This window comes from Micromesistius poutassou, assembly GCF_964030765.1.
Source record: "Micromesistius poutassou genome assembly, chromosome: 13".
In the NCBI taxonomy this organism is placed as follows: domain Eukaryota; kingdom Metazoa; phylum Chordata; class Actinopteri; order Gadiformes; family Gadidae; genus Micromesistius; species Micromesistius poutassou.
This window is the reverse complement of record NC_140283.1, coordinates 6,930,325-6,946,003: the sequence shown is the minus strand read 5'-3', so window position 1 is coordinate 6,946,003 and position 15,679 is coordinate 6,930,325. Positions and strand designations below refer to the sequence as shown.

The 15,679-nt window shown below is 41.6% G+C and overlaps 6 protein-coding genes across 9 annotated transcripts; 4 read left to right on the top strand and 2 right to left on the bottom strand.

The window, feature by feature from the left end:
* Positions 1-108: 108 nt before the first annotated feature.
* Positions 109-4,288, bottom strand: setd6 (SET domain containing 6, protein lysine methyltransferase). Of its 4 annotated transcripts, none has more exons than XM_084477947.1 (9): positions 4,125-4,288; positions 3,662-3,763; positions 3,359-3,503; positions 2,416-2,557; positions 2,049-2,243; positions 1,810-1,987; positions 1,089-1,269; positions 666-799; positions 109-560 (listed from the first exon to the last, which is right to left on the bottom strand). In XM_084477947.1, the coding sequence occupies exons 1-9, from the start codon at positions 4,149-4,151 to the stop codon at positions 225-227; spliced, it is 1,440 nt and encodes a 479-aa protein (XP_084334073.1). In that variant the 5' UTR covers positions 4,152-4,288; the 3' UTR covers positions 109-224. The 4 variants fall into 4 exon arrangements, with proteins under 4 accessions (XP_084334073.1, XP_084334075.1, XP_084334072.1 ...); XM_084477949.1 differs by having other exon boundaries at positions 1,810-1,963; XM_084477946.1 differs by lacking the exon at positions 4,125-4,288 and adding an exon at positions 3,970-4,082.
* A 1,638-nt stretch (positions 4,289-5,926) lies between these two features.
* LOC311357627 (metallothionein) lies at positions 5,927-6,639 on the top strand. The gene is made up of 3 exons (XM_084477627.1): positions 5,927-6,053; positions 6,161-6,226; positions 6,433-6,639. Exons 1-3 carry the CDS (start codon positions 6,029-6,031, stop codon positions 6,522-6,524), a joined length of 183 nt encoding a protein of 60 aa, XP_084333753.1. The 5' UTR covers positions 5,927-6,028; the 3' UTR covers positions 6,525-6,639.
* Positions 6,640-7,727: 1,088 nt separating this feature from the next.
* On the top strand, positions 7,728-8,367 carry LOC311356879 (metallothionein-like). The gene is made up of 3 exons (XM_084476733.1): positions 7,728-7,828; positions 7,947-8,012; positions 8,169-8,367. Exons 1-3 carry the CDS (start codon positions 7,804-7,806, stop codon positions 8,258-8,260), a joined length of 183 nt encoding a protein of 60 aa, XP_084332859.1. The 5' UTR covers positions 7,728-7,803; the 3' UTR covers positions 8,261-8,367.
* Positions 8,368-9,465: 1,098 nt separating this feature from the next.
* LOC311356968 (metallothionein-like) lies at positions 9,466-10,430 on the bottom strand. Its single transcript, XM_084476834.1, has 3 exons — positions 10,005-10,430; positions 9,821-9,886; positions 9,466-9,664 (listed from the first exon to the last, which is right to left on the bottom strand). The coding sequence occupies exons 1-3, from the start codon at positions 10,027-10,029 to the stop codon at positions 9,573-9,575; spliced, it is 183 nt and encodes a 60-aa protein (XP_084332960.1). The 5' UTR covers positions 10,030-10,430; the 3' UTR covers positions 9,466-9,572.
* Positions 10,431-11,691: 1,261 nt separating this feature from the next.
* mt2 (metallothionein 2) lies at positions 11,692-12,320 on the top strand. Its single transcript, XM_084477148.1, has 3 exons — positions 11,692-11,792; positions 11,911-11,976; positions 12,133-12,320. Exons 1-3 carry the CDS (start codon positions 11,768-11,770, stop codon positions 12,222-12,224), a joined length of 183 nt encoding a protein of 60 aa, XP_084333274.1. The 5' UTR covers positions 11,692-11,767; the 3' UTR covers positions 12,225-12,320.
* A 1,338-nt stretch (positions 12,321-13,658) lies between these two features.
* Positions 13,659-14,872, top strand: steep1 (STING1 ER exit protein 1). The gene has a single exon (XM_084477145.1). The coding sequence runs from the start codon at positions 13,753-13,755 to the stop codon at positions 14,428-14,430; it is 678 nt and encodes a 225-aa protein (XP_084333271.1). The 5' UTR covers positions 13,659-13,752; the 3' UTR covers positions 14,431-14,872.
* The last annotated feature ends 807 nt before the right edge of the window (positions 14,873-15,679 follow it).

Genomic DNA, 15,679 nt, shown 5'->3' with positions numbered 1-15,679 from the left:
TACAGGAAATAAAGCATTAAAAAAAGTGAATCTTTCTGTTATTACAAATCCCAATGGTGCTGATACTATTCGATTCATATCGACTTTAGTCACAAGTTTATACTTTGAATCATTTAATAAAACACAAACAAAAATACAGAATCACAGTGCCCTCACACAGGAGTACCTTGACAGTACTATTGCATTAATGTTGCATGGCAATCAATTGTGTGATGCACTGTGCATCATGACTTGGTCAGCGCCAGCACTCTGTCCAAAATGCTCTTCTGGCCATGGCGCACCTGAAGTGCCCTCAGCTGCCTGGAGTTGAGTCCTTGAAGCTGCACCTTGTCCTCAATTAGCATACGGTCCCTGTCCAAGCAAGATCCCTCAGCTGATCCATAGCTGTCCAAAGTCAAACGGGCTGCGGCGTGGATCAACCACTTCCATGGAGCCTGAAGGCCAGGGAGCCCCTCGTTGGAGAAAGCCAATGACACCTTCTCTTCGTCCGCCTCTTCGTCCTCCTCCCATCCCTCGTTTTCTTGAAAGTCTTGGAACTCCTCCCTTGACATGCAAAGAACCTGCCGAGTCAAACCAGTTCATCAGGGTCCAAGTATATGTTTGTCCTCATAATTCAACAGTCAAAAATCACAATCGCTTTGAGAAAAATCACCCAATGTTTTTACCTTAAGTGTAGTGTGGAGCTCCATGTCTGTGAGACAGCCCTGCTTGCCAAAGATGAAAGCCGCCTTCTCTCCCATCTTCAGAATCCATGCTCTCTTCTCCTCTACCAGCTGTCTGTCGAGGTCAGACTGAACACCTGAAGAGTGAAAATAGGCCGCTACCTGTTAATTTTTCCATCCATCTCTAAGCATCTCTGAAAAACCCCAACCCTCCACTGTACACTATTCTAAGGCTGCTGGCCTTATTTACACATGAAGGTAAGCAGATAGTGAACTGTTCTATAGCCTGCTGGGTGAGGCTTTAGACTTTAGAACAGTTCAGTCACTATTTGCTTGACTTGTGATTCAATTACAATCACAGATAAATGATTGATTAACGGATGTAGAATGATGGGTAAACGTCAGATTAACAATATATTTGGTCACCTTGCGCTGAAACTTTGTAGAGGTTGGCCATAGGGATGTCTGCAGTTTCATTGCAGTTGCTAGGGTAAGGCTCAGTGAAGCCGTACATGTGTAGAAGCTGCCAGTTGGCCATCTGGCCGTAGGTGTTAAAAACCTCCTGACCTTTGCGAATGGGATGCACACAAACCATCTTCAAAAACTCCTTAAAGAAAGGGCAAAAAAAACTGATTTAGAATGGGTTGAAATGAATGGAAATTCATTTATTTTGTATAGCGCTTTTCAATGACCCAAAGACGCTTACCATTCACACACAGTCATACCGGTGGTGGTAAACTACGATAGTAGCCACAGCTGCTCTGGGGCAGACTGACGGAAGCGTGGCTGCCATTCAGCGCCTACGGCCCCTCCGACCACCACCTCAAACATACAGCAGTCAGACACATTCACACGAGGCAAGGTGGGTGAAGTGTCTTGCTCAATGACACAACGACCATGACACAAGTGGCAAGGGCGGGGATCGAACCGCCGACCCTCCGATCATTGGTCAACCCGCTCTACCACCTGAGCCACGGTCACCCCAAATGTATCAGGCAGGTCAAGAAATGTAGGGTCAGGTTTGTAGGTCAGGTATGTAGACGCAACTGCAGTGAAATCAGATCAGAAAAGTTGCATAGAAACGCCAAGTGTAGCCAAGCCTGCAAACATCACACGTAGATCTAAGGTGCAGTGGGCGTCTCCTCACCGGCGTGTACTCGAGATGGGCATTGTGATTGGACACGTGGTTGAGCATGTCGGCCATGGGGACCATCATTGGTAGGTTGGAGGCCTTTTCCTCCTCTTCCTCTTCGTCATCCGACTCTTCTTTTTCTTCTTCTTCCTCCAGTGGCTCTTGGAAACTACCCAGCAAAAGAATACACTTACTAATAATATAAATTATATAATAACTATTCAGTGTGTGAGTGAGTGCATGAGCCTCATCACCTGTAGGCCATGATGAAGGCTACCAGGCGTGTGTATAGCTGCAGTGTGTGTATGCTGGGGTTCCACAGGTCGGTGTGTTTGGTGATGAAGGGGAGGACCACAGTGCTGTACTCCCTCTGGATGTTGGCCAGGTCCCGCTCCACAGCCTCCGGGACGCCCGTGCCCCTGAGGAGGGTTTCTCGCTCCTCTTTGGACCTTCACGGACCCCCAGCGATCCCCCCAACAGCAGTTGAACACCCTGACAACTCTTGCATGAACATCCAGACTTAAATGGCTAAAGAAAATAAACACTGAGCTTATATTACTCTATAGTACTACTGACCAATAATCAATGCTACTAAACGTAGATATTAGTTTTGTTTCTGACCAGAACAATGGCTGGTCCAGGCGGCTGAAGTCGGTCCAGAGTGACAGGTAGGGAGCCCAGGGCGACTCTGGGCTGGTATACTCATACAGCAGGGCCATAAGTAGTGGCACCCATCCCGACGAGCTCTCCAGCAGCTCCTTGCCTGGAGAAAGATGGAGATGTGTCAGTGAGCGTGTGTGATGTGTTGGTGTGTGTCATGGCAATTTCCTGTAACAGATATTGCATCTAGGCCAGATGAGATTTCCCACTGCAAAAAAGCACACAATACATTGGAAAGCAATTATCCTAGGTTTAATGCATGCATACATTAGACTCCTCTAGCAGAGTGAGTCCAGAATACAGTTTGACAGGGTTATTTATACCGTTTCAGACACAGAGGTGCCTGTGTTTTTATCAAGGAGAAGAGTGCCTGGATGTCCTTTCCTTTGTGACCAGTTTACCCAAGTACGAAGGTTAACACTATTGGTTGACTCTAAGGAAGGTAGGCCGGCGACCCATAGAGAAGGGAAGGTGGCACCGCTGACCACAGCACAAGGGCATTGATTCTAAGGAGGAAGGTGGGACAGCTGACCAGAGCACATGGGATAACATTTTGACGACATCACTCACTTGTGAGGTGGCTGAATCAAGCACAAAGGTCAATGAATCAATGAGTCAATGAATGACTCTGGGGGAAGGCAGGATGGCAAGACAATACACGAAAGGAAGAACAAGGCCTAAGTTATAAAAACAAACATGTCGATTTTTCCATCACATGTGTTGGGTTGTTAATGTAGAGGCCTGATTAGATCTGAATATTAATTTGCTTTCCCTTCTGTAGAAATTGTGTACAAAAATCCAAAACACCAGATAATACATAAGCTGATATGAGCTGAACAGCCCATCATGCTAGTATTTTAAAACATTTTGTGTGTGACAGTGCTTCACAAGCGTAGAGCATCACCTTGTTCGAGTACTGCAGAGACCTTGGATGTTCCCTGATGTAGCAGAACCGACCTGGGAATTATAAACAGAACTTCCCCTTCCTCTATGTCCTCCTTCGCCAGCATGCCGTAGTCTGCTAGTGTTCCCTTTCTACTCACATACACCTAATGGGAGAAGGGTTCATTCGAAGTTACATTATTATTATGTAAGGTCACAGCTATATTCAGAAATTGTTTTATTTTTCTGTCAATGTAATTTGGGTCAATCTAGGTTGACCTGGCAGGTAAAGGAATAACACTGCACGTCAGAATAATATATCTACCTTGTTGTGGTTGAGTTTAAGGCCCACTCGGTCGCACCACTGTAGGAAGTTTTGCAAAGAGGAGCCATCATCTGATCCTAGATAGCTAGATCCATCATCTAGCTGTGATGTGCACAGACGGGGATGTAGTTCAAGTTACCGTTCCATTGACCCCGACAAAATATCAGCACTATGTTCCTTTCTCCAGTCATGTTCATATAAACATAAAGGAAGAAAGGCACAATAGCAAGCCTCAATCTTTTGGAATATCAAGTTTGCATTGTAATTCAAAAAGCCCATATATAAAACAAACAAAAACATTCAAATACCAGGCAGATGGTACCATCTGAAATCCACATGCACTTAGTAAAGGAAAACAAATAGCATGAATCGTAGCAACTATGATTTATTTCACAACTGACTGTAGCTGTGTAACAGTGGCTGTAGCTTATCACACATTTCACAAATGGGTCGATTTTCTAACCTTGAATCGTTTACTGTTTGTTGCCATTTCCGTGCCCAAAACCAAAACCGAGAATCCGCGTATATAAACGACTCAGTTAACTTAACTAATCTTAACTAATATTAAGTAACTACCAACACGTGGAAATTGTGTGGTGAAAACGGGCATGTAGAATTGAACTGCAGTCACAGTGTGCATGCGTGGTGATGGGTGTGTTGTTGTGCTGGATAGTACGGCATACAAAGATGGCCGCCATTTAATTTCTTACCAACTTTATTGAACAAGCACACAGCAACTGATACTTTGAAGAATAAAATTAGAATATCATTTTCACACTGAAAATAGTTCATTAAAGTCAGGTGAAAGCACGTTTCCAGCAAAACTAAGAATATATGACAAAAATGTATCGGTGTAAACGATACCAAAATAAATGCTAATCAATTTGCTAATACATTTATATTGCAATAAAAAAAAAACATTTATTGTTCTACCAGAAAATATGCCCTAATTTATAAAGAAATATTCATCAACGGCAACCGCATCAGCAGAAATTGTCCCACATAATAAGGTGCGGACTATCACAGGGTTGCCAACTTTTGGTTTTTGGCCGGAGTGAGACTCTGTAGAATCTTATAATGCTGACGTTATAACAGGATCCGCGGGTGGGATTGTTGACAGGGGGGAAGTACGGGATTACGGGCAGACGGGGGGGTGACGACCGCTACAATTTAGCGCTCGTCCGGAGCGAGATCTACCGGGTATTTTTTTTGCAACCCTGCTATCAATAGCGCTCATCTTTTCCTGGGTTACAGGAAACTATCATTCATTAACTAACAAAGGCCTTATGTCAATAATTACAGATTTATTTAAATAAGTAGGCCCTATATTTCTGCTAACTATAATTGCTGTATGTTGGTCAACTTGATATAGTAGGCTATTTGGTTTACTTAACCTTACTTTTTTGTGATAACGTTACTTAAAGTCTTCTCCTTAAAGTTTTAATATCTTACCATTTCGTAAATAGAAAATAATAGATAGATATATAGATAGATAGATAGATAGATAGATATATTCTCGGAAATCTTTTAACAATACAATTTCCGAGAATCAAATAAGAAGTTTTAACAATACGAGAAAAAGAAATAAAAAACTACGAGTGCAAAACAATGACGTCAGACTTTTCTCTCCTCCGCGCCGGGGCTGAGTGCAGAGTCGAGGGGGCGTGTGGCGCAGCGGTCCGGTCACACGCTCGTTCCGGAAGAATGACAATGCAGCATTGAACAAAAAGTTGTTTACTGCATCCTAGATGTTGTGTGCCGTGTGCACTTATTAAAATTTGAGTCACGGGCAACACAAATATGAATGCCCATTTTTAACACACGACTGAACAAGGACAAGTCCGGTGTTCCAAAATGTATTATGGGATGACCGATATTACCGTTATATAGCATCGTTATATAGAGCCTGCCCGGATCTCTCAGATTTCCGTGCATGTTTACAATTCCTCTTTAGATAGACGCAGGTCGCAGGACCTTAGATCTGTTGAATAATCCAATCGAACACAATATTATTTTCCGAAATGATATAGACATCACATCATCAGAGCACAGAATGCACCTGAACATATTCAGGTGTATTAAGGTTATGGTTTTTCCTCCTAATATTTTCTTGGTGAATATTCGGTTAGAATTACGTAATTTCCCAATAGCACACCTCCCAACTTGAGGAATGCACTTTTATTTCGAAAAATCCGTGCGCAAAATCAACAGCACGAGCCTCGTGCCACGAGGGCCGTGTGTTTTGCACCCGGGTTTGTTTCTATCGGGACACTATAAATCTGACACACCAGCCACATGCAGCTACAATCCGACGAGACAAGAACATACTCGCTCAACACAGAAACGGACTGACAACTACCTGAAAAAATGGATCCTTGCGACTGCGCCAAGAGTGAGTTACACTGATTGTTTTGTATGTAATGTGTTATGTGATCGCCGCAATTGCCCTTACTCAAAGCAGAGCAGGCTATTTTATAACGATCTATTGTGTTTCTGTAGCTGGAACCTGCACATGCGGCACGTCATGCACCTGCGCAAACTGCTCCTGCACAAAATGCAAGAAAAGTAAGATGAATGCCCTTGGGCGCAGAATATGTAATTCAATATGTTAATCATGTTGGTGTCTTCAACCATGCCTTCAGCCCTTTCGTTAAATATAAGTGATGTTGAGATAATGTTTATTATAGACTGGTCTTGAGGCCAGTAAATTGCATAACCTTGTGGTCCGCTATCCCGATGTATTTAACTGATGGTCTTTCTTTTTCCGGCAGGTTGCTGTGAGTGCTGTCCCTCAGGCTGCACCAAGTGCGCCTCCGGGTGCGTGTGCAAAGACAAGACCTGCGACACAAATTGTTGCCAGTGAGGACTGGAGCTGTCAAACTCTACTTACGTGGCCTTGGAAAAAGGGACCAATGATGACTATTTGTTGAAATTGTGTGTATTTGTTTGTACGTAAATAATAAAATGCGTTTACTCTACATGCTTGCTTTAAGTAATTTGGGTCACCTATGTCCTCCCTACACTCTTGGACGAACTAGCAAGGCCATCGAAAAGGTTGAACCAGCTCAGTGCACATGTTTTCGTTGAAGACTTTTAAAATGCCATCAATTTACCGTTTTTTGTGGCCATTTATTAAACGTTTCCATTTAGACAATTGAAACTTAATTTGGCGTAGGCTATTCTTAATTGATGTCTAACCACATAAGCTTTATACCTTCTATTTGGGTTTGCAATCCCTGCAAGCGGAGTTTTTCAACCAGTGAGCCTTTTTCCGTGTAAAAGATGTTACAAAGACTATTGGTTAAATGCATTTATCTTGCACAATCATTTTCAGCGGTTAATAAAATAAGGGACATGGGTACATGGCTTTACCATATTTCACCAAGTTTTGGAAGTTAAGATTTGAGTTTGTTCAAACACATTCGTTTTGGAACCAGTAAGCATTTCTTCCGTTTAAAAGACATAAATGACCGTCGAAATTGTACTTATTTTCGAGCGGGGTAAATCAGGGCTTGGGCGTATTTTCCCCCAACGTAGATATTTGGGTTGGTGCTCACTGGGATGGTCCATAACGACATATAGGCTTGTTTTGGCCTTGTGTAAGCTTAACCTTACAGCATGTTTACATATGCCTTGCACGATAAAAAACAATTAGGCCTATTACATAATTGCTGAGAAACATTCACGAGTGAAAAATGCTCGAACAGTTTAGACTTATCAGGGATGAATTTACTCATACGCTACATTCATTTCGGACAATTCGTTTTCCATAAGGATGGAACACTTAGAGAACACTTAAATAAATTGTAGCCTACATGACCAATTAAGAGAGGGGGTTGTCCACTCAAATTGCTATACAACTTGGCAGCGCTAAAAAGGAAGACCCGAAAAGTTATTCATCCAGTATTTTTGGTTTAAAGGAAGTAGCACTCGGCCCAACTTTATGAGTGTCGAATAATCGAGAAGTGTCTAGCTGCAGAAAAATAATCAGCACGACAGTCACCTGGTGTGTTTTGCACCCGGTTTGTTTCTAACCGGACCCTTTAAAAGTGACACTCAACAAATTGTCATCACACAATTAAATCTAACGAGACAAGAAGACATTCGCGCTACGCTGTGAAGGACTGACCAAGATCTCAAAAATGGACCCTTGCGACTGCACCAAGAGTGAGTTATAGGCCTACAGATGACTTAACTGTTTGTAATGTGACGACGTTAGTGGCCGTTATGCAACATGGAGTATATTTGAGTGTTTTAGAGTGTATTTTAAGTCTTTTGTTTGTAGCTGGAACCTGCAACTGCGGCACATCATGCACCTGCGCAAACTGCTCCTGCACAACATGCAAGAAAAGTAAGATGAATGCCCTTTGAGTCAAAAGGTGTCGGAGAATTATATTTATTTGTAATTAATATATTTTCACGTTGAGCATTGCTAACTGTGAAATCTCACCACTCATGCCCCTGTGGCCTGCTCTAAATATGTGATTGTGTTTTCCTACCCTGGCAGGTTGTTGCGAGTGCTGTCCACCAGGCTGCAACAAGTGCGCCTCCGGGTGCGTGTGCAAAGACAAGACCTGCGACACAAATTGTTGCCAGTGAGGACTGGAGCGGTCAAACTCTACTTACGTGGCCTTGGAAAAAGGGACCAATGATGACTATTTGTTGAAATTGTGTATTTGTTTGTACGTAAATAATAAAATGCGTTTACTCTACATGCTTGCTTTAAGTAATTTGGGTCACCTATGTCCTCCCTACACTCTTGGACGAACTAGCAAGGCCATCGAAAAGGTTGAGCCAGCTCAGTGCACATGTTTTCGTTGAAGACTTTTAAAATGCCATCAATTTATCGCTTTTTGTGGCCATTTATTAAACGTTTCCATTTAGACAATTGAAACTTAATTTGGCGTAGGCTATTCTTAATTGATGTCTAACCACATAAGCTTTATACCTTCTATTTGGGTTTGCAATCCCTGCAAGCTGAGTTTTTCAACCAGTGAGCCTTTTTCCGTGTAAAAGATGTTACAAAGACTTGGTTAACGTTAAATGCATTTATCTTGCACAATCATCTTCAGCGGTTAAAATGAGGGACATGGGTATACATGGCTTTACCATATTTCACCAAGTTTTGGAAGTTAATATTTGAGTTTGTTCAAACGCATTCGTTTTGGAACCAGTAAGCATTTCTTCCGTTTAAAAGACAAATGACCGTCGAAATTGTACTTATTTTCGAGCGGAGTAAATCAGGGCTTGGGCATATTTTCCCCCAACGTAGATATTTGGGTTGGTGCTCACTGGGATGGTCCATAACGACATATAGGCTTGTTTTGGCCTTGTGTAAGCTTAACCTTACAGCATGTTTACATATGCCTCGCACGATAAAAAAAATTACATAATTGCTGAGAAACATTCACGAGTGAAAAATGCTCGAACAGAAAGACTTATCAGGGATGAATTTACTCATACGCTACATTCATTTCGGACAATTCGTTTTCCATAAGGATGGGGAAAAAGGCTCACTGGTTGAAAAACTCAGCTTGCAGGGATTGCAAACCCAAATAGAAGGTATAAAGCTTATGTGGTTAGACATCAATTAAGAATAGCCTACGCCAAATTAAGTTTCAATTGTCTAAATGGAAACGTTTAATAAATGGCCACAAAAAGCGATAAATTGATGGCATTTTAAAAGTCTTCAACGAAAACATGTGCACTGAGCTGGCTCAACCTTTTCGATGGCCTTGCTAGTTCGTCCAAGAGTGTAGGGAGGACATAGGTGACCCAAATTACTTAAAGCAAGCATGTAGAGTAAACGCATTTTATTATTTACGTACAAACAAATACACAATTTCAACAAATAGTCATCATTGGTCCCTTTTTCCAAGGCCACGTAAGTAGAGTTTGACAGCTCCAGTCCTCACTGGCAACAATTTGTGTCGCAGGTCTTGTCTTTGCACACGCACCCGGAGGCGCACTTGTTGCAGCCTGGTGGACAGCACTCGCAACAACCTGCCAGGGTAGGAAAACACAATCACATATTTAGAGCAGGCCACAGGGGCATGAGTGGTGAGATTTCACAGTTAGCAATGCTCAACGTGAAAATATATTAATTACAAATAAATACAATTCTCCGACACCTTTTGACTCAAAGGGCATTCATCTTACTTTTCTTGCATGTTGTGCAGGAGCAGTTTGCGCAGGTGCATGATGTGCCGCAGTTGCAGGTTCCAGCTACAAACAAAAGACTTAAAATACACTCTAAAACACTCAAATATACTCCATGTTGCATAACGGCCACTAACGTCGTCACATTACAAACAGTTAGGTCATCTGTAGGCCTATAACTCACTCTTGGTGCAGTCGCAAGGGTCCATTTTTGAGATCTTGGTCAGTCCTTCACAGCGTAGCGCGAATGTCTTCTTGTCTCGTTAGATTTAATTGTGTGATGACAATTTGTTGAGTGTCACTTTTAAAGGGTCCGGTTAGAAACAAACCGGGTGCAAAACACACCAGGTGACTGTCGTGCTGATTATATTTCTGCAGCTAGACACTTCTCGATTATTCGACACTCATAAAGTTGGGCCGAGTGTTACTTCCTTTAAACCAAAAATACTGGATGAATAACTTTTCGGGTATTCCTTTTTAGCGCTGCCAAGTTGTATAGCAATTTGAGTGGACAACCCCCTCTCTTAATTGGTCATGTAGGCTACAATTTATTTAAGTGTTCTCTAACGCCTTCATCCCACCGGGGACGTAAGCGCCGCGGAACGGCTGCGTCCTGTGCCCTGCCCCTGCGTCATTCCCCACCGGGCGCGTAACGGCAGCGCGCGCTGCCTTGCGAGCCAGCCGTATTCATGCGAGATCACGAGATCACGCGATAATCCTGAACGTTTTAACTGTGTGGATAAAGGAAATCCTTTCTCACATTGTCTTTATAAAAAGGATGATTGATTTCGTAAATGATTTTATGTTGCTCCACTTAGATAATAAGTCTCTCGTCGTCCATGTTGCCGACCCTCTGAGACCCTTTGATTGATTGACTGCTGACCTGGTGCCACCGGTCATGACATAATGTTGATGTGAAGTTGTATAGGCACATGAGCGGAGTATTGTGTTTTATTTTGAAAATTTACCGGATGCTCTATGGCTTTTATTATTTCACTTCCTGCCCGGCTCGATCTTCTCTGTGGAAATTGACGCGGTTCAGCAGCGGCTCGCGTCAAAATAGAAGTGCTGCGTAATGTTACAAAGACTTGGTTAACGTTAAATGCATTTATCTTGCACAATCATCTTCAGCGGTTAATAAAATGAGGGACATGGGTATACATGGCTTTACCATATTTCACCAAGTTTTGGAAGTTAATATTTGAGTTTGTTCAAACGCATTCGTTTTGGAACCAGTAAGCATTTCTTCCGTTTAAAAGACATAAATTACCGAAATTGTAGTACTTATTTTCGAGCGGAGTAAATCAGGGCTTGGGCGTATTTTCCCCCAACGTAGATATTTGGGTTGGTGCTCACTGGGATGGTCCATAACGACATATAGGCTTGTTTTGGCCTTGTGTAAGCTTAACCTTACAGCGTGTTTACATAGCCTATGCCTCGCACGATAAAAAACATAACTATTACATAATTGCTGAGAAACATTCACGAGTGAAAAATGCTCGAACAGAAAGATCAGGGATTATCAGGGATGAATTTACTCATACGCTACATTCATTTCGGACAATTCGTTTTCCATAAGGATGGAACACTTAGAGAACACTTAAATAAATTGTAGCCTACATGACCAATTAAGAGAGGGGGTTGTCCACTCAAATTGCTATACAATTTGGCAGCGCTAAAAAGGAAGACCCGAAAAGTTATTCATCCAGTATTTTTGGTTTAAAGGAAGTAGCACTCGGCCCAACTTTATGAGTGTCGAATAATCGAGAAGTGTCTAGCTGCAGAAAAATAATCAGCACGACAGTCACCTGGTGTGTTTTGCACCCGGTTTGTTTCTAACCGGACCCTTTAAAAGTGACTCTCAACAAATTGTCATCACACAATTAAATCTAACGAGACAAGAAGACATTCGCGCTACGCTGTGAAGGACTGACCAAGATCTCAAAAATGGACCCTTGCGACTGCACCAAGAGTGAGTTATAGGCCTACAGATGACTTAACTGTTTGTAATGTGACGACGTTAGTGGCCGTTATGCAACATGGAGTATATTTGAGTGTTTTAGAGTGTATTTTAAGTCTTTTGTTTGTAGCTGGAACCTGCAACTGCGGCACATCATGCACCTGCGCAAACTGCTCCTGCACAACATGCAAGAAAAGTAAGATGAATGCCCTTTGAGTCAAAAGGTGTCGGAGAATTATATTTATTTGTAATTAATATATTTTCACGTTGAGCATTGCTAACTGTGGAATCTCACCACTCATGCCCCTGTGGCCTGCTCTAAATATGTGATTGTGTTTTCCTACCCTGGCAGGTTGTTGCGAGTGCTGTCCACCAGGCTGCAACAAGTGCGCCTCCGGGTGCGTGTGCAAAGACAAGACCTGCGACACAAATTGTTGCCAGTGAGGACCGGAGCGGTCTGACAAGCTTCTTAATGGGGGCTTGTGGAAAGGGACCGAAGTGATTTCATCGGTTATTTATTAATAACTGTACTATGTGAAAATAAATGCATATACTCTACCTGTTCACCTTTTTGATCTTTGGCTGAAATGGGTGTTCCGTTGACTTCCAATTTGACTGCCCTGCTCGTTTACATGGTCAGGCCAACTGAACATGTAAACGGGCATTTAGATATAGGCCTATCTAAAGGCTACATGTGTGTACTGGGGATTTCAAGCAATATAGAACAATTCTTCTGCTCTGGCATTGTTCCCTTTGCATCTTTTTTGGGGGATTTGAAGCTGCACTACTTCTCTACAGCTATTTACAATTTACTCCATTAAACCATAACAGGAATTTCTATAAATGGGTTTAGTTTTCTGGTCTGTATTTACAAATATTTGAATCATTCTGCTAGACTCTATTTATATAATGTGGGGCCATTGAATCAGATTGCATTTATAATCGGCTGGAAGATGAATCGTTGGGCCTATAATTGCATGTTGGCACTACATACAATTTTAATATAGGCCTATAAACACTTAAAATACCCATTATGCTTGCAGAACGAAATGGAAATGACGGAATAAAAACATTGCCATGAAAAGTTAAACTAGATTTTTCCAAAGTTTGCGTTCGACGTTTCTATTCGGGGATGCACATCAATTACTTCTCGCGACTCTAACGTGTGGCCGAACCGAACCTCTTTATTTATTTTTAATTAGAATATTTCACATAAGTCTTAAGAGTTCAAATCCTACGTGTAGGCTATATATGCCTAATACAGGAAATCAGAATCAAGGTATAAAAAAAAAAGCAAAATAACAAATATAAATTGACATTCAAAATTTGCATTGCGTTAATACATTTTTTATGGTTTAAAGACAGTGCACCCGCCCCAACTTTAGAAATGTAAATCTCCTTTCGACATATCCGTGTGCAGAATGAACAGCACGAGGACCGTGTGTTTTGCACCCGGTTTGGTTTTATAAGGACACTAAAAGTGACACTCGGGCAGACAATAGGCCTATAATCCAGAAACTACTTTATCGAAGAAGGTGTGTATATTCGTTGAACGTCTCAATGTGAAAATAAACAGCGGCTCTTACTCTACCTGTGATTTTTTTAGAAATTTTGTTTCTAGGTGATCTAAAATAGATTGCTTAAAATAAGATGAATAGGTAATATAGGTAATAGGTATCTATTCAGTTATGTCTTAACCTCGTATTACAGAGACTACAAATGGGATTCAAAGCCCCATCATTTAAACCTAACAACGTAGAACACAACCAAAAAACCAAAGACATGTAGGCCTATGCAGAAACGATTTCCCCAAGCAGAACTCAAACGCGCTTGACGTTTCTACTCGGAGAATCAAAGACACCCACCGGAAGCACTCTTCTGGGCTCTTCCGTGTTGACGAATCGAACTCTATTGCGTTCAACATCGAAATAAAGTTCATTTTTATTATTACGTTTGGACTTTAAAAGGAAACATGCCTAAAGTTGTTTCGAGAAGCGTTGTGTGTTCGGATACCAGAGACAGGGAAGAATACGATGATGGGGAAAAACCACTTCACGTCTACTACTGTCTGTGTGGTCAAATGGTTTTGGTACTGGATTGTCAATTGGAAAAACTCCCCATGCGGCCCAAGGATAAAGCGAGAGTAATTGATGCAGCAAAACATGCCCACAAGTTTTGCAACGTGGAGGACGACGAAAATGTGTATATAAAGCGACCAGATGGCATCGAGCGACAGTTTCGCAAAAAGTGTGGTAAATGTGGGCTTGTACTTTTCTACCAGCATCAGATGAAGAGCACTCCTGTCACGTTCATTGTCGACGAAGCGGTTGTAAAGTTCGGATCGGGATACGGGAACACGAGTGTCTACAGCCAAAAGCCAGTTGAGGCGCCTAAAAAAGTCCGGGTCATGATGACGAAGCGGACTAAAGACATGGGCAAGTTCAGCTCAGTCACGGTGTCCACCATCGATGAGGAAGAAGAGGAGATTGAGGCAAGAGAGGTTGCAGACTCTTATGCCCAAAATGCCAAAGTGATTGAGAAGCAGTTGGAGAGAAAGGGAATGAGCAAGAAACGACTTCAAGAGCTGGCTGAACTGGAGGCAAAGACAGCAAAGAACAAAGGCACACTTATTGACAATCAGTTCAAGTAGTGCCAGAAGACCCGTTTTTTTTTTACCCGTCAAACACATTGGGACTATTGTCACACATTACCTTTTTCAGTTCCCCTAAAGAAGGAGGTCCAGTGACACAGATGAATGATTGACATTTGGCTGCAATTGTCGTTTTATTTCTTACTTCTTTATTATTTACTTCTTGATTATTTCTTTATTTCTTGAGTTATTATTTTGCAAATGTTAAGTCCAATGTTAATGGAAATATGTTGATAATAAAATTGTCCAAAAAAGCATTTTGCCCTAGAAAATCATGTTATGGTTATTTTTGTTTCATTGTACATATTGTTTATTTGAAGTTCATTGCAAAAATCTGGGCACCCCAGGACAGATGGCCATTTTACAATCATCAAGTGAACAGAAGCTAACTGGACCTCTTAATGGTGCATTTTTCTTTTATGGAAATATGTCTCATGTTTAATTAAAAATAAACCGTGACAAAAGACCCTGTCAGCTAATAATTTGTAACTTCTCCTCAGGCAACCTTAACATATTGCAAACTCTTCCTATTGCCAACTATAAGAGTATTTCAGTTTTTGTAATTTCTCCCCAACGCGTCTAGATCAGAAATATTCTTCAGACTCCTTTCTTGAACTTCAATAATCTTGAAGTCTGCAGACTAGTGGCCATCCAATACCACTTCCAATAACACTTCCTATCATGAAATGAAATACTCAAATTGAACATTGGCCTCTAGAATTTGATAATGGTCTCATTCTTCCTTCCACCTGCTCGAGATCTAAGTGCAGAACGTAATTGTATGTTTTTTTTGGTTCTGTGCTGGCCTGGTTTCGGCCCCTGAATCCCTGGCCACCTTTTAAAAAAAGTTCAGGAATTGAATACAAATTCTGGATGGTTGTAAGGGGACTTCTCTGCCACACTTGCTCACACTATGCTCCTATCCAGAAAGTATTTTGCAGACAGATGTCATATAATTGAGGACAGTGAGTTTAAAATACTTAAGAATGTCTGACAGGCATACTGTATAGCAGGGGTCTTTAATTAGAAAATTTAGAAAAATGTTCAACTGAAGTGTGACTATTTCAGTGGTATTTAATATGGGAGCTAATTTGCAATGTTTATATTTAAGTGGGCCTGTTATTGTTTCCTTGCGAACCAACAAGGGTTCTCACACCACTGTGTCTTCTGGTCTGTAATTAATAATTATAAATTAAAGGAACATTGCAAACAGAGGCATGGCAATTTAATAACTTGCATACAAGTTATA